General features: G+C 45.6%; 1 protein-coding gene across 2 annotated transcripts; it reads right to left on the bottom strand.

Annotated features, from left to right (window-relative positions):
* Nucleotides 1-2,694: 2,694 nt before the first annotated feature.
* Nucleotides 2,695-23,085, bottom strand: LOC311106541 (multifunctional protein CAD-like). 2 transcript variants are annotated; one of them, XM_084148912.1, is made up of 43 exons: nucleotides 22,684-23,085; nucleotides 21,897-22,036; nucleotides 21,635-21,764; nucleotides 21,358-21,500; nucleotides 20,989-21,130; nucleotides 20,594-20,765; nucleotides 19,861-20,046; nucleotides 19,303-19,412; nucleotides 19,080-19,222; nucleotides 18,836-18,967; nucleotides 18,398-18,631; nucleotides 17,997-18,218; nucleotides 17,116-17,304; nucleotides 16,242-16,366; nucleotides 16,001-16,134; nucleotides 15,717-15,829; nucleotides 15,390-15,640; nucleotides 14,822-15,068; nucleotides 14,619-14,717; nucleotides 14,169-14,393; nucleotides 12,927-13,109; nucleotides 12,562-12,780; nucleotides 12,214-12,381; nucleotides 11,927-12,109; nucleotides 11,727-11,831; nucleotides 11,332-11,577; nucleotides 11,131-11,212; nucleotides 10,777-10,943; nucleotides 10,451-10,615; nucleotides 10,225-10,356; nucleotides 9,721-9,922; nucleotides 8,646-8,836; nucleotides 8,245-8,481; nucleotides 7,976-8,156; nucleotides 7,142-7,189; nucleotides 6,510-6,685; nucleotides 6,166-6,240; nucleotides 4,883-5,095; nucleotides 4,559-4,684; nucleotides 4,142-4,297; nucleotides 3,870-3,971; nucleotides 3,682-3,776; nucleotides 2,695-3,540 (listed from the first exon to the last, which is right to left on the bottom strand). In XM_084148912.1, the coding sequence occupies exons 1-43, from the start codon at nucleotides 22,763-22,765 to the stop codon at nucleotides 3,441-3,443; spliced, it is 6,771 nt and encodes a 2,256-aa protein (XP_084005038.1). In that variant the 5' UTR covers nucleotides 22,766-23,085; the 3' UTR covers nucleotides 2,695-3,440. The 2 variants fall into 2 exon arrangements, with proteins under 2 accessions (XP_084005038.1, XP_084005039.1); XM_084148913.1 differs by lacking the exon at nucleotides 7,142-7,189 and having other exon boundaries at nucleotides 7,976-8,114.
* Between the last annotated feature and the right edge of the window lie 1,984 nt (nucleotides 23,086-25,069).

Here is a 25,069-nt window from a genome sequence, read left to right as displayed (position 1 = left end):
TGCTCAGTACATTGTTTTCACTGAGGAAATGTAACAGTCTACTCAATGATAATGCAGCAGATTTTCCCAAGGTTGCTGTTGACTCATATTCCACAGTAGTTATTGGGGTAAAATTTGTCTCCACTTTTGTGGATTGGGTTTATCAGTCCTTGGTTCCAAATATTGGGGAAGATGCCAAAGCTGAGGATGATGTTTAAGAGTTTAAGTATAGGCAATTGGAATTTGTGGTCTGTATATTTTATACATTTAATTTAGGATACCATCAACACCACAGACCTTTTTGGGTTGAAGGGTTTGTATTTAACAGAAATATGCAACTACATGCAAGAACACGTCAATAGGATCTCGTTAGCTCGTGCTTGGTTCTGCCCACTGATTCATTTAATTTGCTCCCATTGGAAACAACAAGCTGTGGTCTATCTTGGGTTAGTTATAAAAATCTTCGGTACAGTACTGCGCTGCCATCTAGTGTTTGAAGACAACTTGGGTGTATTCATTAGTTGGATTCCCTTTAAAAATATTTTGTCTGAAACCATTCACTCTAGGAACCTACATTTACATTTTAGTCATTTAGCAGACACTCTCATCCAGAGCAATTAGGGTTAAGTGCCTTGCTCAGGGGCCAGACAGATTTCAAACCTAGTCAGCTCGGGGGATTCGAACCAGCGACCTTTCAGTTACTGGCCCAACGCTCTTAACCGCTACCTGACTGAATTTGTCCAATAGAAACTAGTTTGTTGCTAAACGTTTTCCATTGCAAAACTTAGATTGTTTAAAATGTAGTCATATGTACAGGGTTGCATATGGAATTACACAAGCTCCAACACTGCAGGACAAGGTGAAATAAAACAATACAATAAAAATAATATATGCATACTAAAACTGTAGCAATGACAAATGTCCATTGGGGTGGGGGCAGGCAAAAAAGTTAGTTGGGGGGAAGGTAATGTCCACAGGGGGAGTAGCAGGAGGAAGAAGGGGACAAGGTAGCTGACTAGTGGTGGCTATTCCACAGCCTGATGGGCTGTGGTATAAGTTATTGGCCAGTATTGCAGTACTTGCCATGATGCTCCTATACTGCATGCATCTGAGTGATGGAAACGGGGAAAACAGGCCATTGCTCAGGTGGCTGGGGTCCCTGATGATCTTCTTGGCCTTCCTGCCACATCTGGTGTTGTAGGTGTCCTGGAGGGCAGGCAGTGTGCACCCAATGGTGCATTCGGCTGAGCGCACCACCCTCTGTAGCACCTTGTGGTCCGTGGCGGTTGAGTTGCCGTACCAGGATGTGATGCAGGCCGACAGTTTACTCTCAATGGGGCTCCTGTAGAACACTGAGGGCCCTCTGGGGCAGGCCAAATTTCTTCAGCATCCTGAGGTTGAAGAGTCGCTGACATGCCCTCCTCACCATGGTGTCCGTGCAGTTTGACTATTTCAGCGTCTAGGAGATGTGCACGCCAAGGAACTTTACGTTTTTGACGGTCTCCACGGCAGCCCCGTTGAGGATGGGGGCGTACCCAGCTTGGTCCCTCCTTTGTTTTGCTGACTGATGGAAAGGTTGTTTACCTGGCACCACGCCGTCAGTGCCTACCTCCTCCCTGTTGGTAATCAGGCCTACTACTGTCGGTCGTCAGCAGACTTGGGAGTTGGAACTGTGTGAGGCCATGCAGTCGTGGGACTACAGGGAGTACAGGAGGGGACTGATGACGCACCCTTGTGGGGCCCCACACGTCGAGAATCAGTGTTGAGGAGGTAACGTTGCCTACCTTCACCACCTGGGGGCGGCCCGTCAGGAAGTCCAGGTTCCAAATGCACAGGCAGGAGTTCAGTCCCAGCGCCGTGAGCTTTGCGGTGAGCTTAGAGGTCACTATGGTATTGACGGCCGAGCTGTAGTCAATGAACAGCATCCTCACATATCCTTTCCTTTTGTCCAGGTGGGTGAGGGCAGTGTGCAGTGCAATGGCGATTGCGTCGTCTGTGGATCTGTCAGGGCGGTAGGCAAATTGGAGAGGGTCGAGTTTGTCGGAGAGCGAGGTGATGTGGTCTTTAACTAGCCTCTTGAAGCACTTCATGATGACTGAGGTGAGAGCTACGGGACAGTAGTCTTTCAGTTGTTACTTTCCCTTTCTTGGGCACAGGGATGATAGTGGACACCTTGAAGCAGGTGGCGACAGCGGCCTGAGCTAGAGAGATTGAAGATGTCCAAAACACAACAGCCAGCCCAGCCGGTCTGCACATACTCTGAGGGCGCTGCTAGGGATTCCGTCTGGGCCAGCAGCCTTGCGAGGGTTAACACGTTTGAATGACTTCCATACGTCCTTGGTGGAGACTGTAAGTAAGTAGCCCTCATTGTCCTCAGGGGCTCACCTCGGCAGCTCAGTCATCGTTGTGCTCAAAGCGTGAGAAAAGGTGTTTAGCTCATCTGGTAGGGCGGCTTTGATGTCCGCGACGTGGCTGGCTTTCTTTTTGTAATCCATGATCGTTAGGAGTCCCTGCCACATTCGCCTCGTGTCCGACCCACTGAATTGCTCCTCTACTTTCTCCCTGTACTTTCATTTCGCCATCTTGATCGATCTCCGTAGGTTTAGCAACAGACTAAACATTTTGCAATGGAATCTGACTAATGAATACACCCCTGGGTAGAACCATTCACATAATTGTCTGTAGTTAATGGAACAAACCACATCTACAAAACCATTCTGAGAAAGTGTTTACATTTTATTTATAAAAAACACCTAAGAGTCCAACAATCAGCTTAACAATTCTTTATCGCATAAAAAGGATGTTCTGCAAGGGTTCCACCTTTGATGAGCAGCATGTATCCATTTTCCCCATACAATAAACACCACAGATGACTCCAGTCAGTGATACAAAAATAAAGTACTCTATGAACTACATATCGCCATCTGTTCTATGATGCAATGCTACATAAAAAAAACATGTCTCTACCAAAAATGTTACTGTGTGTGATGAAACAAGAAACAATACATAACTGATAATACTAATTCATTCCGTTTACATATCTTGCATTACTCATCTCATATTTATATACTGTATCTTAGTCCATGCCGCTCTGTCATTGCATGTCCATATATGTATACATTCTTAATTCCATTCCTTAAATTAGATGTGTGTATTGGGTATGTTGTGAAATTGTTAGATATTACTGCACTGTCGGAGCTAGAAGCACAAGCATTTCGCTACACCCGCAATAACATCTGCTAAACACGTGTATGTGACAAATACAATTTGATTTGAGATGTGGTGAAATGCCAGGGTTGAAGAGGAGTACACACTAAACATGTGACTGTATATAGACTTTTGGAGCAGTTTCATCATTGTGAGCACCCGTAGCGCCCCCTCACTCTTACTGAAACCTTAATACATTTGGTCCCTTTTGGTCTCGCAGTCTCGACAGTGGAGTGTGTCCAACTATCTACTGATCATCTGCCCATCACTGTGGCCAGGAGGGCCATGCGGATGTACATGCCGTTCTCAGCCTGCCGGAAGTACGCAGCACGAGGATCAGTGTCCACCTCCGCACTACAAGAGACAACGTCAACATGAAACCAAGTCATCCCGCTTAAGTCATTAGCTAGAATTTTCCACACGACTGCTAACATTATTGAATCAAATGAAGTATAATGAAAAGAGATGCATTCTAATCGAGGGGAACATCCATACCTGATCTCATTGACTCTCGGTAGAGGATGCATCACCACCATCTTCCTCTTAGCTCCAGTCATGATGTGTGGGGTGAGGATAAACTGACCGAAGCACTGTAGGAAAAAACACAAGTCCTTTAGCACTGATCAAACACTAAGGCCAGCCTCACATCAGTTTAGTGAATCCCCATTCCATCCCATCCTTACTGCTTTGTACTCTTCCTCTGAGGCAAACCTCTCCTTCTGGATCCTGGTCATGTAGAGGACGTCAGTGTCAGGCAGGGCCTCCTCGATGCTCTCAAACTCTTCCTGCAGTCACAAGGACATACAGTAGTTTAGTGCGTTATACATACAGTAGTTTAGTGCTTTATGTAGTGCATACCATGTGTAAAGGACACCTACATACCAGCAGCAGTGCCATTGAGATTTATATACAGAGCCATCAGCTTTACCACAAACAGCCTATGTGATCCACCCACCTGCTTGATGCCTTTGGAGGCCACAAAGTCAATGATCTCGGAGGGCATGTGGAGGTTCTTTGGGGCGACGTAGCGCAGAGTGATCCTGTACTGGGTGAGCAGCCTGGCCAGGGAATGCACTGTGCGGCCATGCTTCAGGTCCCCTACCATGGTGATCTACAGACGTCGAGAGAGACAAAAGTCAGGACACCTGGATGAAGACTGGAGGGCCATTGGGCATTGGCTATGTTAACTTAAAAGGCAGGTTGCCATCACAACGTACACAGTCTGGTTCCAGATCTTACAGCTTTCTGTTTGCATTACTGTAAGAAAAACTTTACGCCGCCGTTTACACTTCTAAATTAGTATTAGCACTAGTACTGTTGCAAAGACATGACCACCATCCCTAAAGGGGAGATGGGTGCGCTGAGGTCTCACCGTCATGCCGTTGACCGTGCCCAGCTCCTCTCTGATGGTGAACACATCCAGCAGGGCCTGAGTAGGGTGCTCCCCGACCCCATCCCCAGCGTTGATCACTGGCTTCCGGCAGTGCCTCGCTGCAGACTACAGGTGGAAATAAATGTGTCAGATACAGCTGAGCAAGTACATCTTCTCACTCAATAACTGATAACAAGGGTTGCGGTCAGTGTTAAGGTGGTACCACTTCTTTTTCAAAGTGTTTTCTCAGAATATCTTGCCTCAATGAACATGACCTTAAGTTTTCAATGTAGTTGTAACACGTTGTATCGACACCCTGCTCACCTCTACGGCCCCTGGCATGGGGTGTCGCAGCACCAGGACGTCAGCGTAGCAGCTCATGGTCTGGACCGAGTCGGCCAGAGACTCGCCCTTCTGCGACGAGGAGGTTGCCTCACAGAAATGGACCACGGAGCCGCCCAAACGCTGCATGGCGGCCGCAAATGAACTGCTGGTGCGCGTGCTGACCTCGTAGAACATGGACGCCATCACCTTACCCTGAGAGAGCAACACACAGGGGTCTAAGACAAATAATACAGACTAGTGTACAACATATATATCTCTCTGAGCACAGCATTCATTGGGGCATTTCTACACTGAACTAAACGCAACATGTAAAGTGTTGGTCCCATGTTTCATGTTTCATGAGCTGAAATAATAAAGGCCAGACATTTTCCAGACACACAAAAAGCTTATTTCTCTCAAAGTTGACACATTTATTTACATCCCTGTTAGTGAGCATTTCTCCTTTGCCAAGATAATCCATCCACCTGACAGGTGTGGCATATCAAGAAGCTGATTAAACAGCATGATCATTACACAGGTGCACCTTGTGCTGGGGACAATAAAAATCCACTTTAATGCTTTAGTGCTGAGGAGTATTTCTGTCTGTAATATAGCCCTTTTGTGGGGAAAAGCTCATTCTGATTGGCTGGGCCTGGCTCCCCAGTGGGTGGGCCTATGCCTTCCCAGGCCCACACCCCTGCCAAGTCATGTGAAATCCATAGATTAGGGCCTAATTTATTTAAATTTACTGATTTCCTTATATGAACTGTAACTCAGTAAAATCGTAGAAATTGTTGCGTTTATATTTTTACAACAGATTTACTGATCGAGTGGCACACCTTGAGAAATTCAGATAACTCGTTTTATGAGATCTTTAGGCATAGATGCAAACAGGTGGCAGGTGTTGCTTGTATTCTATTCTGGATCAGGTGATGTCATCAACTCCGATGTGAGTAGTCATTTCCGGTAGTTGTTTTGATATTTTATACAGCACACCTGCTCCTGTACGTTTATGCTGAAGGACGATGGGGCTCATCTCACTCCAGAAATAGGAGAAGAGTTAAGAACCAGGAAGAACCATGCTGCCTCCTGAGGTCCTGCAGATTACTCAAACCCTGGATGACTCAACACTGGGCTTAATGGAATGGCCTGACCGGCTACTCTGAAACGAGCTTCTCTCCTGCAATTTATACAGTGACAAATCACAGATTGCAGTAATTCCCAGACACTGTTGTTCTTTAGATTAATCTGAGTTTTAAACAAAAGGGAAAGAGAACTCTTACCTTCAGGATATCCAGGCTTCTCTCTTTCTGAACCATCAGGCGAAGAGTATGGGCCACGTTAAACATGTGAGAGATCTGAAATAAAGAGTTAGAAGATATAAAAATAATTTAAAAGTAATTTAGAAAAAAATGTCCCTGGCTGTGTGTTTAGAGCAGTGTTTCCCAACCCTGGTCCTCCAGCACCCCCAACAGCACACAGTTTCGTTGTAGCACTTGACAAACACACCTCATTCAACTCATTGAGGGCTTGATGATTAGTTGACAAGTTGAATCAGGTTACAGTAAAAATGTGTACTGTTGGGAGTACTCGAGGACCAGGGTTGGGAAACACTGGTGTAGAGTACCTGTTCCTTGCTGAACTGCCTGACAGAGAGGACGTGTTGTCCCACTAGGGGGTGCAGCAGGGGGGAGGTCTGGAGGTGGGCCAGGGTCTGCCCTGCCACTACCTCAGCCCGGGGGGACAGGATCCTGGCCAGGGGAGGGGGATGGCTGTAGCTGTCCCCAGCTGCAGGGGCCATCTCTGGAGACAGAAACACCAAACGCTTCAAATACCAAAGGAGAAATCTAACATATGTGTTAATATTAATTCGTTTAGCAAAGTCTCTTAAAATGATTGCAATCTTTTCTATTTCCTGAGGATGAAACACGACAAACACCTGAAATTACACTATATTTCAAATAAAGTTTGTCGCTTTTTCTTTCAAAGCGATCCAAGTGTTAGGAAAGCAGTCGGTTCAGAGCAAAGCGACATGGATAGTGCAGCAACTAATGAGAAGGAATGCAACCTTTTCTAGTATCTCTACAACAAGTATTCCATGAAATACAGGTGTTCAAAGCAACTACCAGCGACTACCAGTATAACTCCATTGAAAGGTTTTGCCAGAATATTACGCCAAACAGCCTGAACGATAGCAGAGTTAGGAAATATGTTAGTATTAGGCGTAACAGCTGAGCTGAGCTACATCAAGCTTCAAACCTTCTCTTAAACCTTCTTCTAATGCTCTCTCCCTTGAATCTTCAGCTGCTTAGAATATCATGACAAAAAGTTAGAACACAAGTGTTAGAGATTATTTAAAAAAACGATGGTATTTAGACAATATTATAGCCAGTATACTGACATATTCAACGCTAATATAACTGGGTTATAAATACATTTGAAATTGATATGGCATTGAGCGTCATTTCATCCATCGTTTCTTACAAAGACTGTGAATCTTAATAAATGTGAGAGTCAAACATTAAACAACTTCCATCAGTAATTTCACACTGAAATGATTTGATAGGGGCTGTGATCGAACGGTCTTAGTAATGGGTGAAGAGCATAGCAAATGGCCAACCAAAATAAAAGGCTTTTAATTCCTTCATTCCCATCTCAACAATACACTTGTATGGATCGATAAAGTACAGCCCCAGGTCTTAAGCATCAGAACTATAGGTGGAGCACTAGATTTAGACATCTCATTTAATCAGCAAATGTACTCCTTCTCTTAGGAGCCAATCAATCTGTCATGATGACCATGCAGCCTACAGTAGAGACAGTGGAATCTCTCGTTATACGATTTTCGCTTTCTCAGCAAACGCTTAATATACTGTGTGCTGAAATCACATGATCAGTGGGTTCATAGATATAGGCTAAAAGTTTACCAATGACATCCAAGCGCCATTTTGTGTACATTCCAAAAAAAAAAGAACAAAAAAACCTGTAGATGGACAGTGAATATCCTATTTATTGAAACTGACATTCACACAGCACTTTGCCACAACAAGCAAGAGCTCAGTTAGGAAAGACAAAACATTGAGGCTGTAGTACCTGGGGGTATGCCTGGGTCGGAGGACCTATGAACGCGGGGCGGGAGCATGTAGCGGCCATCCCCAGTGGAACGGCGAGGGCTCGGGGCGCATGTACGGATGCCCTCACACGGAGGGGTCAGCCGGGGGTGCTCTGGGGTCTGCCACACAACAGCCTTAGTTAGCGCCACGGCCAATGCTTGCTAGTATGGTACATAAGCACATATTACTGTCGGTTAAATAGTAGCACACGAATGTGAATGTGCGGAACTGAAATGGGTGGGACTGTACCTTTGGGACTTCTTTCACTGGCTCAGGGGGCTGGAGGATGGGGATGGGTGCAGGCCAAGTCTTCACATCCTCCCCATAGCCAGGAGGGACCAGCACCTGTCCGTCGATGTAGGCCACCTCTCCTCTGAGCACCACTCTGCGGACCTTGCCTTTCACCTTCATGCCTTCAAAGGGCGTCCACTTGGACTTGGTGAACTGCATGTGTTTGGGGATGACCCACTCCTGCTCCATGTCCACCTGGTGGGAGACAGCAGGTCAAGAATGTTGTTGAAAAGCCAAAACATTGAGTCTCTTTTCAATCCCACTTTGTATTTCAACATGGTAACCCAAGTATATAAATCCTTGCCATGTTGCCCATTTTACATGGTTAAAAACTCCCATTGGCTTGTGTCTATAGCTACCTCTACATAGGTGTTGTCCTGTGCGGGCAGGGAGAAAATTTTGCGGGGGTTGTCATACAGGCGCTTGATGATATCGTCGATGGTGAGGCGCCCATCGCTGACTGCGGTGAGGAGAAGGGGCAGCATGGTCTCCAGGCCGGGGTAACCTGGGGGGGGCTTCTCTGAATTCTTCTCCTCCACTGAATGGGGGGCTGTTAGTTAGCCAAAACACACAAATATTATCAGTATGGCAACACTCAATACTCATCTTTTTTTAAACAGCCATTATTATGAGCCATCCTCCCCTCAGCAGCCTTCTGTGGTAGGTACATAAGCAGCTTGCCGAGACTAACTAGTGTTTTGCAGAGAGCTAAAGAGCTACACAAACTAATAGTATAATACCGAAAACATGTGTATTTATATAAAGAAGCAAAGTGGAAAGCAGCATTGTTCTTGTTTAGATAAAATCTTTTGACTGCATGAATTGACCTAGCTAGAACAGCCTGCAGATTAGAGTGAATCTAATTGTAGGCACTAACTCCGCCATGGTTCGTTGAACAAAGCCTATGGAAAAAAGTATGGAGTTTTTATAGGGATTTTGGATAAACGTCAAGAATACGGTCTGTGGTAAACACAGGCTTAGGAGATCTTATACGTTTTGATCTATGGAGATAACACATAAAGGCTTCATAATTCATAAAAGTCATGTTAACGTTCTAATATTATCTCATAGAACAAAACGTACACTATCTCCTAAGCCTGTGTTAACCTCAGACCTTATTTTCAGCATTTATTCCAAAACCCTATTCTCTCCCCATTCATTTTGCCCCTAGCAATGGCTGAACGAACCAGAGGTAAGTTATTTAAGTTTAGGACAACAAGCTGGCGAGCTCTATAGCACGAAGGAACTGTGCTGCCTGCTTGAGTAACAGGGGGCGGGGCTTTGTGTTTGTAGATAGAAGGCGCAGGGCGGCAGATACGACAAATGAAGTAAACTATAAAAACGTGTGTTAAAAAAATATTGCATGGATCTTGCAATATGGATATTGCAAGTCAGTTTAGCTGAAAATGTGATTGATGGTGCAGCCCTGCTTACCGTGGTCAGTTGCGAAGCAGTCAATGATGTCCAGTTGTTCCCAGAGGGCCTCCATGTCCTCCCGGGTGCCCAGCATGGGGCGTACCTGTGCCCGGCCTTCCCCAATGTCCGCCACGTTCTCCTCACACAGGAAGAGGTGGTGGGGCGCCACCTCACATGTCACCTGGATGCCATTCTGCTTGGCCGCGCGGATGACCATGATCTGGGGGAAGGGTGGAATAGATGCCAAACATTACTCACCAAATGTATTGTATGTGTTCTGATGTTGTTTGTCTTAAAATGAATCATTTCAATGGCTCAAAGCTAATTTGTTAGATTTTGTGTGTTCTTGCAGTTGATCTTAATGAAAGCAATCGGTGAGGACTCCTTCCAAAAAAAAGACAACTACAAGGTTTCTGTATGCCTCGGTTGACACCTAATTTCACTCTGGAGACAACGAACGGGCAACACATAAAGGCAAAGCAGTGCTATGTCTGTATGTGATGTTCCAGGCGGCCATCTTACCTCCTCCTTCTTGGCCACATGGCAGATATGAACAGCTCTCTGGAACAGCTGGGCAACCATCAAGATGGCTGCCACAGTCTGCTTCTCTGCGTGAGCCACGATTGGCAGGTGCTTGGGCCACTTCTCAAAGTGCTAGTTCACACAAAGAGAAAGGGCAATTGGTCAGATCAACAAATCAATGTGAAAGATATATTTCAACGACCTCATTCAGTCAGTTGATACCTACCTCCATCCACATTGAGACGTTGTCCATCTTCAGAGTGGAGTAGGTGTCGTTCAGATACATCTTCAGCCCTGCGGCGGAGTTAGCGATGGAGGGCAAGATGGTGGAGTTGTCTGAAGCCGCCCCGACGTAAAGAGCATAGTCACAGCGACACCCTGCCTTGGCAAGCTGAGACGACAGGGACAAAACATTAAGATCAACAGTGCATGAGTAAACCTTCAGGTACTGATTAAGCCCATTTTATAAAACAGGCATTATTTAATGTTTGGAACAGACTAATTCAAATATCCAGTGGTAATTGTCTTAATGACTATGTATTCTCTCATTACCTTCTGGAACATGGCGAAGGAGCTGGGGTCGATTATGGCAGGTGCCGTGTTGGGCATGGCACACACCATGGTGACGCCCCCTGCCAGGGCAGCCGCTGTGCCCGAGGAGAAGTCCTCCTTGTGGGTGGCACCCGGCTCCCGCAGGTGGACGTGTACATCTATCAGACCTGTCACGGGGGGGGGACAGGGAGAGGGGACTCGATGAGTACTATTCAGAAACACTGCAGTTCCACAGGTTGACAGAAGGAGCTATCATCTATTGTCCAAATACAGGAAGATAGCAGGGGGCTTGTATTTGAAGTTAACAGCCTTTACTTTTGAACACAGCCCAAGCCGATGGTGCTTACTGCTTACCAGGCAGGCGAATCAACTTCTGTGACGTCATACAGTCCACGTGAGTCTTGACAGGCGGGAAGCAGCCAACCAGACGCAGCGCCTACAATTATAGGAGCATACACTTCAATCAGGATAGTCAGCAATCAATGTAGAACCAACATAGCTAGGTCAAACATCAGCAGTGGCTAACATCCCATCATAGCCCCCTAACTAACCTACCTGGACAAACAGCTTGGTGCACTTTATGTCAATGATGAGGGGCACGGAGTAGTCGATGGCCATGCGGCGGGTGCGGTAACCCTTGGTGACGAAGGAGGAAAGGCGTCGGCCTCCGGAGTTCCTCATAGAGAGGTTGATAACCATGTCAAAGTGGTGGTCCTCCAGGTATTCCAAAATGTTCCTCTGCTTGTCCTTGTTGGGGCAGTCGCTCTCCTCCTCCCCAAATGGCCAGTCCACCGCCATCACCTGAAAGAGACCGAACATAACAGGGGGGGTTCCATTTTCAATTCAGTCAAATTAAGGAAGTAAATTGAAAATAACGTTGTGAATTGAAAATTGCTCATTCTGGAAACTATTCTGTTGAGAAGAGCCCACTCAGACTAGATGTGATGTACCTTGACTCCATGCTCAGTGTAGAAGTCAGCGGTCCCCAGGCTGGCATACAGATCATAGCCCAGACTCTCCAGAGCCTGAACAGTAGGCAGCAGCTCACTCTTGTTCTGCAAAGATACAATGAACATTTATGTACCGCTGGCCTCAAAATGAATTACCATGAAAATGTTTAGCTCATTGTATTATAGTCAGGTTAGTGTACCTTGTAACTGCCAATTGAGAGCAGAATGTTCTTCTTGGGGATCTTGAAGCCTGTGCTGAGCATGGCCTTCAGATAGGCCTCATATCTGTTCTCTCCAAAGCAGGCCACCTCCCCAGTACTGGTCATCTCTACCCCCAGCACCACATCAGCCCCGGCCAGACGAGAGAACGAAAACTGGGGGACCTGAGAGACATGCATTCAAACAAATGGAAGTTGGTATATGATCGGTGAAACAATAATTAAACTGGAGTATTTTACAGTTGTTGTGAACTCGTCAGTTGGGTTACCTTGACGCCCACGATGCCCACTCCTTTCATCAGGCCCACGGGCTCCATCTTATCTCCCATGATGACGCGCGTTGCCAGGGCGACCAGATCCACTCCCAGAGTTTTTGAGACGAACGGGAAGGAGCGGGAGACTCGGACGTTGCACTCGATCACCTTCAGCTGGTCATCCTGTCCAGGAAACACACTCGTTGCAATTAAAGGCAACAGAACAGCCATTGGAAATCCCGCAGGGAACAGAAACACACTTGATTTTATGGTTGTGGGTGATTATCTGTTTGGCATGTTATTGGTTGTCAATCTCTGATTTGAAACCCCCCCCCAAAAATTTTTTTTTCCTTTAGACTTTACCTTAGCGATGAGTTGCAGGTTGAAGGGCCCAGTGACCTGCAGTTCCTGTCCAATGGCATGGACAATCATCTTAATACGCTCCATGGTCTTCTGGTTGATGTCCTGGGGGGGGGTGACCAGGGTGGCGTCCCCAGAGTGCACCCCGGCGTTCTCCACATGCTCCGACACGGCGATGGCCATCACCACGCCGTCGCACGCCACCGCGTCCACATCTATCTCCTGGAACAAAGAGAGACGCCAGTCAGGTCCAGACTAGAGTTGACTAAAGGAGCCATCATGGATATTTAAAAGGGATAGTCCACTTTTTTGCAAATTGAAAATAAAGACTTTGAAATCTATGTAGTAAAGAATTTCCCCAGTCGTACCTTGGCCTCCTGGATGAACTTGGAGATGACCACGGGGTATTCCTTGGACACGGCCACAGCGCTGCTAAGGTACTTCTCCAGGTCGCTGTCTGTGTACGCCACGTTCATGGCCGCTCCACTCAGCACGTAGGAGGGACGCACCAGGCAGGGGTAGCCCACAGTCTCACAGAACTTCATGGCTGACTGGGGAGGAGGATACAATATAACATACAGTGCCTTCAGAAAGTATTCATACCCCTTGACTTTTTCCACATTTTGTTGTGTTACAGCCTGAAGTTAAAATGTATTAAATGTAGCTTTTGTGTCACTGACCTACACACGAAAGTGGAATTGTGTTTAGACATTTTTACAACTTAAAAATGAAAATCTGAAACGTCTGAAGTCAAATCAGTACTCAACACCTTTGTTATGGCAAGCCTAAATAAATACAGTAGAAAATAAAATGTGCTTAACAAGTCACATAATATGTTGCATGGACTCATAAAAAATATTCCAAAACATGCACCCTGCTTGCAATAAGGCACTAAAGTAAAACTGCAAAAATTATGACAAGAAAAAAAATACTATATTCTGAAAACAAAGCAATATGTTTGGGGCAAATCCAACAACATATTACAGAGTACCACTCATCATATTTTCAAGCATGGTTGTGGCTGCATCATGTTATGGGTATGCTTGTCATCGGCAAGGACTAGGGAGTTTGTAGAAAAAAATAAAACACAGAATAGAGCCAAGACTTGAAAATGGCTCTCTAGCAATTACCAACAACCAACTTGACAGAGCATGAAGAATAAAAAAATTAATAATAATGTGCAAATATTGTACAATCTAGGTGTGCAAAGCTCTTAAGAGACTTACCCAGAAAGAGACACAGCTGTAATCGCTGCCAAATGTGATTCTAACATGTATCGACTCAGGGGTGTGAATATTTATGTTAATTAGATTTCTGTATTTCATTTTCAATACACTTGCAAACATTTATAAAAACATGTTTTTACTTTGTCGTTATGGGGTATTGTGTGTAGATGGGCAAGGAGAAAAAACAATTATTCAATTGATTTTTAATTGAGGCTGTAACACAACAAAATGTGGAATAAGTCAAGGGGTATGAATACTTTCTGAAGGCACTGTAAATTTCACAATTTCTTTCCAATTTGAGATTGACTCATCTGCAACCAAGACCTATAACCTCTATTACTGGTTTGAAATTAATATGGATTAGAACCCCTGTTCTGTGCTGACCTCAATCTCAGTGAGTTCCTTCCACAGGGGCTGGCTGATGCCGATGGTGTCCAGCATGCGGGAGAACTTGAACCTGTTCTCAGCAGAATCGATGAACTCCGGGGAGGTGCCCAATATACGACACTGCTGCCTGTGGAGGGACATGGCGATGTTGTTGGGCAGCTGGCCCCCCATGGACAGGATCACTCCCTCTGGGTTCTCCATCTCATAGATGTCCATCACAACCTGGAGGAAGGGAGGCGACAATGGAGCTTTATGGTCATGGCAACATACCATGCATTAAACAGAGTTTGATGGCGAGGGGGTGAGGCCCTTTGCTCATGTGATAAAAGCATTAGATCAAGTAAGTTAGGACCTTTGAATGTTGATTATTGTATGATAAAAACTACAAAATAATTTTTTTGAAAGAAAATGTGTTGGGACTATGCCATCAGAGTCGAGCATTCTTACCTCAAAGGAGATCTCATCGAAGTAGAGCCGGTCGCACATGTCATAGTCTGTGCTGACAGTCTCTGGGTTATAGTTCACCATGATAGTTTTATAGCCCATCTAAAAAAGGGGAAACACAGCAAATCATGACAATATCAGCTTTTGTTCTTCAACATTCTTCTAATAAATGAGAGCTATTCTGCGCAAAGTAGAAATTGTCTTACCTTCCTGAGTTCCATGATGCAGCCCACAGCGCACCAGTCAAACTCCACACTGCTGCCGATGCGGTAAACCCCGGAGCCGATTACTATGACATGGGGATCTCCAAAGCCCAGGTCGCTCTCCGTACCATTATAGGTCAGGTACAGGTAGTTGGTGTGGGCAGGCCACTCCGCCGCCACCGTGTCGATCTGCTTCACCACTGGCAGGATGCTCCAATCACGACGCAGCTTCCTCACCGCCAGCTCCGTGCTGGAGTGAGACATAGGTTCAAAGGTCAGAGCTCAGACAAGTTCATAAAAATAAACTCACATTTCAAACCAAGTCAGTTTTTTTATCCCAGACAAATGCCTCAAAGTCTTTAACGAAAGGACACACTGCTCTGCGGAACTGAACCCTGAGACACAAAACATAACAGACAGACTGCGTCCCATTCCGACTCGTCATCGTATCGTCACTGAAGAATCTCTAATTTATTCTGTATGTTTTTCATGTACCAGCCTCAACTTTTAATGATGTTTTGAAACACGTGAACAACAGGCTACCATTCTCAGGAGTATCACAGTCCTGTACCTCTGCACAGCCAGGGCGATCTGTTTGTCTGAGAAGCCCAGCTGCTTGGCTTTCCTCATCACCCCCAGAGGCATGGTGCTCTCGTCCTGGTTGTACGACTCCAGCACCTTCTCATGGTCCGCGATGTTCTTCATTTTGTGAAGGAACCAGCGGTCGATCTTGGTCAGGTCGTAAAGGCGGTCCACTGTATAACCTGCCCTGAGAGCAGCCGCCAGAACAAAGATACGCTTGTCTGTCGGGGTCTGCAGCTCCTGTAAGACCACAGGACAGAGTCATGTCAGAACAGCCAAGAGGAAAAAGACAGGTAAAAAAGGTGCGTGAGCTTACCTCGTCAGACACTGGTTTGATGGTGTGGTCAAAGCCCACACAGTTCTCATCCACCATCCGCAGAGCCTTCTGGAAGGCCTCCTCAAAGCTGCGGCCGATGGCCATCACTTCTCCTACAAAGGTCACAGACAAAAACTGTGTTAACCAACTATCAACCAACTCCTATTGTGTGAACTTGCAATGCAACCGAGTGGTAGAATCACCTGCCCCTACAGATAGAAGGCAGATAAGGCACTCTGCTGCTCCCAAATGAGATCATTAATAAAAAGTGCTTGTCCTCTTACCCACGCTCTTCATGGAGCTGCCTATCTTGGTGCTGACGCGCAGGAACTTGCTGAGATCCCAGCGAGGGACCTTCACCACACAGTAGTCAAGACTGGGCTCAAAGTTAGCCGTGGTCTGGTTGGTCACAGAGTTCCTGGATAATAACAGAAACATTACCTGTTAGAACCATCGTATTAGTAGATCAATGCCAAAATTAAATTCTTAACCTGACTTCAGGCCACAAAACGTGAATAAACTCACTTGAGGACAGGTAGCGGGATGCCCAGACCCAGCTTGGCGGCCACGTAGGCCAGGGGATATCCTGTAGCTTTACTGGCCAGAGCTGAGCTCCGAGATAGACGGGCATTCACCTCAATGATGTAGTACTGCAGCCCAGAAACACCCATTTAGATTGCTATACAGTATAAACATTTAAAAAATATCAGAACATGTTTGGCGTTTCCCCCAATACTTTTTCAGCAGTGGCAAAGTTAGGGGGGGGGGGGGGGCATGTCTCCCAAGTGGCGCAGCGGTGCTAGAGGCGTCACTACAGACACGGGTTCGATCCCGGGCTGTATCACAACTGGCCGTGATCGGGAGTCCCATAGGGCGGCGCACAATTGGCCCAGCGTCGTCCGGGTTAGGCGAGGGCTTTACAAGTAGGCCGTTATTGTAAATAAGAATTTGTTCTTAACTGACATGCCTCGTTAAATAAAAAATGGCGCGGTTTTAGAGGCCCTCCTCTTGGCTGCAGAGACTAAATGTTGGTGGTAAAGCTAATTTCCTGAAAGTCTACCCATTTTGCCATGCTTATGCTGTTTCTTATGCCATCGGAGTAACTCAATTAGAACTAAAATCAAATGAGGGCCCCATGCCATTTTAGATTCTCCCTGACTGTCTAGCTTTTATTTAGGTGATTGTTAGTTCTCAAAGATGATCTTAATTAAAAATATATCGCTCCATTATCTTTTCTACATACTTTATCTGGTTTTAGTCGTCTAAGTTCACACTGAAAACATTGAAACATCCCTAAATATACATTTTATTTGCAGTGGTGGACACAATTTAGGGGTAACACTGATGTTTCTGAGGGTTAACACTAGTATAAACTATAAATGTCAGTACGGGCCATTACCTGTTCAGACTCAGGGTTGAGGGCGTACTGGATGTTACACTCTCCCACGATGCCTAGGTGTCTGATGACCTTTATGGCGGTGTTCCTCAACATGTTGTACTCATAGTCGTTGAGCGTCTGACTGGGCGCCACCACGATGGACTCCCCGGTGTGGATACCCAGAGGGTCAATGTTCTCCATGTTACATACCTACAGGATAGAAAAACTCAACACTTTAATAACATTCCATCTTGCTTGATAAAGGAATCTTCACGCTTAAACAAATAATGACGTATAAACGTATATAACAGTCAAATGCATAATAACATAAAACGTACATAGTAACAAATATACAGGTAGCTGCCAAAATAACAGAAACACTTGAGTAAATGAGGGACACAAAGTATATTAAAAGCTGGTGCTTCCACACAGGTGTGATTCATGAGTTAATTAAGCAATTAACATCCCATCATGCTTAGGGTCACGTATAAAAATGCTGGGCAGGCCATTTTTTGGCCTACCATGGCTATGCCCCGATAGGATGACAATGCCCCCATCCACAGGGCACGAGTGGTCCCTGGATGGTTTGATGAGCATGAAAACGATGTAAACCATATGCCATGGCCGTCTCAGTCACCAGATCTCAACCCAATTGAACACTTATGAGAGATTCTGGATTGGCGCCTGAGACAGCGTTTTACACATCCATCAACAAAACACCAAATGATGGAATTTCTTGTGGGAGAATGGTGTCGCATCCCTCCAATAGAGTTCCAGAATCTACGCAAAGGCGTATTGAAGCTGTTCTGGCTATTAAGACACTTTATGTTGGCGTTTCCTTTATTTTGGCAGTTACCTGTACATAGTAACAAATACATGCACAGTGACGTCCCTCTACTTACGGTGATACAGTTGTCGTAGGCGTCTCTGACCACCTCATACTCAATCTCTTTCCAGCCCTTCAGGGACTTGTCCACTAGGACCTGGGAAGTGTGGGCGAAGGCAGATGTCACCAGAGAGGTCAACTCCTCCCTGTTGTTGGCAAAGCCAGAGCCCAATCCGCCAAGGGCAAAGGCCGAGCGCACCATGACTGGGTAGCCAATACGCTCTGCAGCCGCCACCGCCTAGAACACACAGAAAAGAAGAGACCACATAAAAATACACCACAAAAAGCAAAAGCCCACAGTCAAACAGATTAACAGGATGATTCCAATCAACACATAAAGTGACAATCAGTATGGGTCAATGTGTGTGTGAGAAGGAGAGTGTGTGTGTGATATTTGTCCCAAGCCATTCTCCTTACCTGCTCCACAGACAGAGCGGCCTCGCTGGGCGCTACGTGTTCATTGATCTCCTCCATCTTCTCCACAAAGATCTTCCTGTCCTCAGTCATCTCGATGGAGGCCACTGGCGTCCCCAGCACACGCACAGCATACTTCTCCAGGACCCCCCTCTTGGTCAGCTGCACCCCGCAGTTTAGAGCAGTCTGCCCCCCGAAGGTCAGGAGGACCCCGTCTGGACGCTCATTCTTTATCACCTGGACAGGGGAAATAGGGCAGAGGGTCAGTTCTCACTCATTGAATGAATATCAACCGTAGGTCAACCCTACTGATCTTTTATCAGTTCTGAGTACCTGAGAGATGTAATACACATGCTTTGCTTGTTGAGCACTGATCAGAAATGAGTGACTGGAGGATGGCGCAGGTAGCAGTGGCCATTCCATTAGCATCTCCTTCCTTACCTGAGTGACGTACTCTGGGGTGAGAGGCAGGAAGTAAACCTTGTCAGCCAGACCCTTGGAGGTTTGAACCGTGGCGATGTTGGGGTTGATGAGCACTGTCTGAATGTTCTCCTCCTTCAATGCTTTTATGGCCTGGGGGGAGGGTTGGACATAGAAGAGTGTCTGATTAGTTCAAATACACTTCAATTATACTGCTCATGACACCTGCTGTTGAGTCTTCACTGGGGTTGGCAGTGTGTCTCACCTGAGAGCCAGAGTAATCAAACTCCCCAGCCTGTCCGATGGAGAGGCCTCCAGAACCCAGGATTAGGACTTTGCGTGGCCGAACAAATTCCTCCGGATTGGTAGACCCAGGATAGGTCAGATGCTCTGTCAGTCTCTGCTTCACTACAGGAAGGGAGAGGTGTTACTTTAACCTACAGGTAGTATAGAGTCCTAAGAACAGTTGAGATGAACGCATGTCTAACCTGGTTTGCCACTCTTGCCCTCCTTGTGGTCTCTGACCGTGTCCAGAAACACATCAAACAGACTGACCAGGTCAGTGGGGCCTGCCATGTGCTCTGGGTGGAACTGGACACTGGAATGACATGGGTAAAACAATATCTGGTTTTCAACTTTCTGTATCTTGGGAGGGTCAGCTGATGAAACCAACACTGTAAAAGTGTGAAAACATTTGATCAGTGTTATTCCCTGACAGTTGCTGGTTGAAAATACAATATACACAGGGCCTTCTAATCAACAGGTCTGCATGGGCAGGAGTTTCGATTTTCCATGGTGACGTCGCCATGCGGTAAATTAGTTAATGGACCAATAACAGTTTTCCCCTCCTCACTCAGACCACTCCCAGACAGTCCTAGCTAAATTCTTGCTTGAGAATTAGTTTGTCTCAAAAGCTATTTTTCCCCCCATTTTAATGTACTTAAAGTATTACCTAGAAATTATTTGATATAAAAACAGCTGCATTGGGCCTTTAAACAAGTTGAAAGGCTGGAAGCAGCACATGAGTTCCCATTGGTAGATGGTACCTGAATAGGTGTTTGGTGTTGTGCACGATGCCCTCACTGGTCTGGTCATTGGCGTTGGTGAAGAGCACATCCCAGCCCTGTGGCAGGGTCAGGGGATCCACAGCAAAACCATGGTTCTGAGATGTGATGAAACAGCGATCTGTGCCCTTGTGGATACAGGGCTGGTTATGGCCACGGTTCCCATACCTGAAACAGACAACTGTTTTTAGTCTAAATCTATTTTTTAATGGCCGTGACTGGTTAAGCTCTATTCCAGATGCGGATTCATAGTGCTCCTGCAGAATCCTTACTTGACACCTGCACAGTGCTATAAACCATGTAAATTGTTCAGCTTTCCACCGACTGACTGCATGGCATTCCAGACAGACAAAAGGAAGCTGGCATCTCATCTGGCCTTGGGACTAACGGAACGCTAACAAAGTAACAATCCCAGGAGTCTTACCAAAACAAACCAGGCCTTTCCAGCACCTCAGCAATGCACTACGCTGTGTCCAAACTGCTGCGCTAAGCAGAAAAGCTCATTTCACACCAGAACGCTCCCAGATAAATAAAGAGGGGCCCTGGGAAGCACTGACATCTGAGGGGGCCAAACAAAAGCAAAAACAGCCAGCACCACTGGTTTTGTCCTCTTTGAAACCAAACAAAGACAGTAAGCAGAACTTAAGACCTGAGGAGGCAGAAAGAGACGGACACAAGTCACAACAACCATTTAGTGCCCTGTCCCTGTACTAACTTCATTTTGTAGGTTTTTGCTCCGATGACGAGGGAGAGAAGCTGGTGGCCCAGGCAGATACCAAACACAGGCTTGGGATTGTCCACACACACCACCTTCCTTACATTGTCTATGGTCTCCTTACAGAACTGGGGGTCCCCAGGGCCGTTGCTGATGAACAGCCCATCAAACTCTGAAAAGGACCACAACTTTGTCAGCATAGCTAAAATAAATATTATAATACAAACTATTTCACTTACAATAGAACTTCATGATATCATGGCTGAAACTAACTTTGCAGGTCAGATGCACCAAGGTAAAGATTAAGGCAGGGGAGAGAAGAGGCAAAACAAGGGATCAGGGAGTAATCTCTGAATCTTAAATGAAACCCAGCGCAGTAACCAGCTGTGACTAACCTGTGCTGTCCAGTGGGTGATCCCAGGGCACCACGGTGACACAGGCCCCTCTCTGACACAGGCAGCGGATCTGGTTGTACTTAATGCCACAGTCTACAGCTGTGATTCTGACAGCACCACTGGGGTTGAACACCCGGGGCTCCTGTTCAACACAGACAGAAAAGGCACTTAAGTCCTGAGAAAAAGATAGCGTCTGCCTATCCACTGTGGTGAGAAAACATTTGGCTTGTCACGGACTTGCAATGGGTTAAGCTACAGATAAGTGTTATGTAATCCACAAAAAACTATTGGCATTTCATTGAGGAAGTTTCAGGATCGTAACACTAGAAAAGTGTGACAGGATCAAGCTTAAACATAGCAACACCGTACCTTCACGGACACCTCCTTGACCAGGTTCCTCTGGTCAGGGTTGTCAAATGGAACGTTGGCCTCAGGCGTTCCATCCACAACCAGCTTCCCCAGCATTGTTCCCTTCTCACGGATCTTCTTGGTCAGACAACGGGTGTCAACTCCTAAAGTATCACAGCAAGCACATTAACTACAACCTCTATTGTAGAGGCTATACTGTAGACAGCACATATCAAAACACATATTCAGACAACATTTGATACAGTACTAGGATGTTTAGAATGATAACTCTACTGACCCTCTAGGCCGGGGATGCCCTGCTCTTTCAGCCACTGGTGCAGAGACATGGCTGAGCTCCAGTGGCTGGGGTTCTGGGAGATCTCTCCTACGATGAGGGCTGCAGCGTGGATCTTAGAAGACTCAAACCACTGAGGGACAAAATAATAGAACATTACATTCAAACAGGTGCTTGGGGTCAATGAGGGCAAGATACTTTTCTCAACCCACTATTTCTGTTGGGACGCTCCTGTGAAACGCTGAATCTAGCCAACTCCCCCCACCTTGCTGAGTCCAAAGTCGCCCTCCTCATCCTGGGGTATACCATAGTTGCCCTGCAGAGGGTAGGTGAGGGTGAGGATCTGACACGTGTAGGACGGGTCAGTCAGGGCCTCTGGGTAGCCAACCATGCCTGTCTGGAACACTGGAAAAAAATAAATCAGGTCAACTTTTCAGTTTTCATAGTAAAGTGCAAATTAGTGAAAAGTGCTTCAAATCAGGTTTGGCACATTTTTGAATAAGGTGATGCAACTGGAACTTTGGAAATGTGCACTGTGCTCCATTTATTATTACATATGGATTGAAAGAAATAGACCTTACAATCTAAATTAATGCTAGCTACATCTCAATTACAATGTATGGGACACGGTACAGCAAGGACAATATAGGTGAAACATGTTCATACGTTGTTCAAACTCGGAGTTGCGTTAATCCACTGACCGAAATAGGGTTCTGATTAGGTGGAATACAGCTACGACCAGTAGTGACTTTTCGTAGCAGGTTAAGGTTAGCTAAAAGGCTCTCCTAACCTGCTACGAAAAGTCACTTCCGGTCGTAGCCGTACTGCATCTATTCACCCCCGAAATAAGCCTAAATGAAGGGGTCAGAGGTTATGGGTCATATGCAGAGACCGGCAAGGGTGTTAGGAGAATAGAGATGCGTTTAGCTATACAATTTGACTTTGTGGGTAACATCTAGGTAGTTACCTATCAGAATACCTGTATAAATGATGACATAACTCCATTGAAACTACCTCACTAATTAGATTTCTCCTCATAAAATACGACTTACCAACTTCACCAGACACTGACGCATTTGCCCCGAAAAGGCGGCCCTTGAACGTGGTCCCATCTTCTAAAACCAGGGTTGCCATTTTTTTATAAAAATTGTCAGTACTGTAATTGTACAGAATCAACGCAGTCTTAGATTCGATTATGGGAAGCAATAATCAGCTTTTTGGTCTGATCGATGCTTCAGTTCCGCAATGCTTGCCCACGTGAAACACACGCTGGCCAGATGCTAACGAAGATGCACGAGCAAAAATCTTGTTTGAAAAATGGCTGTAAGTTAAAAGGAAGACAAATGATTGTGTTGGTTATATGCAAACAAAATAAAGCGTCAAAAACGATATAAAGAAATGCTGTCTGTCGAAGGCTGAACGCTAGGTCCACACTGCTCAGCACGCCGCCTTAGCAGTGTGGAACTTTTCAGCGACCTCGCGGTGTTTACATAGAGCCCCACAGTGGGTGCGTCATAATACCCATAAACTCTAGCGGTCAACACGGAAATAGTTCCAATCGTTTTTTCACCATACATTTTTCCTATAGGGGATTTTCGAACCAGGGAGAGAAAGGGAAGACACTTGTATAAGATCCAGGAAAAGGTGGGTGCAGGGAGGTCCTCAGGCCGAGAGAGAAGGGAGGAAAGTGTAGTCACAAGGCTGAGACTGGGACACACAAGGCTCAATAATACATTGAAATTGGTGGGGAAACATCCAAATGGGAGGTGTGATCATTGTCAGGAGATGGAGACAGTGGAACAGATGGAGACAGTGGAACATATTCTATTTCAGTGCCAGAAATATGTGAGGGAAAGGGAGCGATTGTTATTACATTTGAGGAGTAACAGGGTTTAAGAGCCAGGATTAAGTGAACTGCTGGAAAATCTTCAGGGGATGTAGTAAATATTGGTTTCCTTAGGGAGACGAGATTATTGGGTAGGATTTAGACCTTCACTGTTTTTGGTCCACACTCCAGTCCAGTTGGTGGCGGTAATGCACCTTGAAGTTGGTTGCCAACCGCCATATAAAATCCACAGAAGAAGAAGAAGAAGAAGGATTTTAGAACCAATTCAAAGAAGGGGCTTGTTCGACGTTGCAGCTAGGCAGCCGTGCAGGCTCCTCAGGGTAGGACGGCTCATAATAATGGCTGGAACGGAGACCATGTGTTTGATGTATTTGATACCATTCCACGGATTCCGCTCCAGTCATTACCACGAACCTGTTCTCCCCAATAAAGGTGCCAACAACTTCTTGTGCAGTGCAGCCGACTGCCAACCGACTGATCTACACATCACCTTGCATCATAAATAACGACTCATTATTTGTACTTGATCAGTCAGTCGTTCACAATTTATCCCTGATACATCACGATTTTGATGCTCTTGAACACAGCCATTGTCTGTTTCATGTAGGCTTTCCCTGGCGTTTTGATAACCGTGTAAATCTCGCTTGAACAATGTTACTTTTAGCAATATATTCGACTCCATTTACTCTCAGATTAGAAAATGTTAAATAGCATCAAAGTAGACATCATAAAGTAGACATCATACAAGAATACAAATCCCTTCAAGCTCCGGCATGTCATCACTAGCTGACACCTTTGCTGTCAGCTAGCTAGCTACCTTAATCATAAAACTAAAGATATTGAACATTTTAATTTACTGTTCCATATTTAACTAATATTTGTTGTCTTATTTATGCATTTGGTCTTGTGTCTTGAATACTATCCTAGTAGCAGTCAGATATTTACAATGTGCCATGAAAACTAAGCTATTATTTTGCAAAGAAGCTAGCTAGCTACATATTAGCAACATACCATTATTTGACCAGATCCTCTTCTCCTTCAGCTGGTGGAGGTCTATCTTTAATCCCTTATAATCCCTATAACTACAGTGGCTTGCGAAAATATTCACCCACCCTTGGCATTTTTCCTATTTTGTTGCTTTACAACCTGGAATTAAAAATGGATTTTTGGGGGGTTTGTATCATTTGATTTACACAACATGCCTACCACTTTGAAGATGCATTGTGAAACAAACAAGAAAAAAGACAAAAAAACTGAAAACTTGAGCGTGCATAACTATTCACCCCCCCTCCCAAAGGCAATACTTTGTAGAGCCACCTTTTGCAGCAATTACAGCTGCAAGTCTCTTGGGGTATGTCTCTATAAACTTGGCACATCTAGCCACTGGGATTTTTGCCCATTCTTCAAGGCAAAACTGCTCTAGCTCCTTCAAGTTGGATGGGTTCCGCTGGTGTACAGCAATCTTTAAGTCATACCACAGATTCTCAATTGGATTGAGGTCTGGGCTTTGACTAGGCCATTTTTTTAGGGGGTAGATCAGCTTTAATATTGCAGATAGATTGTAACTTTCATCAATGTAATTGTCTGCATCA

Source organism: Coregonus lavaretus (assembly GCF_964263955.1).
Source record: "Coregonus lavaretus genome assembly, chromosome: 31".
NCBI classification, from domain to species: Eukaryota; Metazoa; Chordata; class Actinopteri; order Salmoniformes; family Salmonidae; genus Coregonus; species Coregonus lavaretus.
Note: the sequence above shows the minus strand (reverse complement) of the source record. Positions and strands in the feature narration are given on the sequence as shown.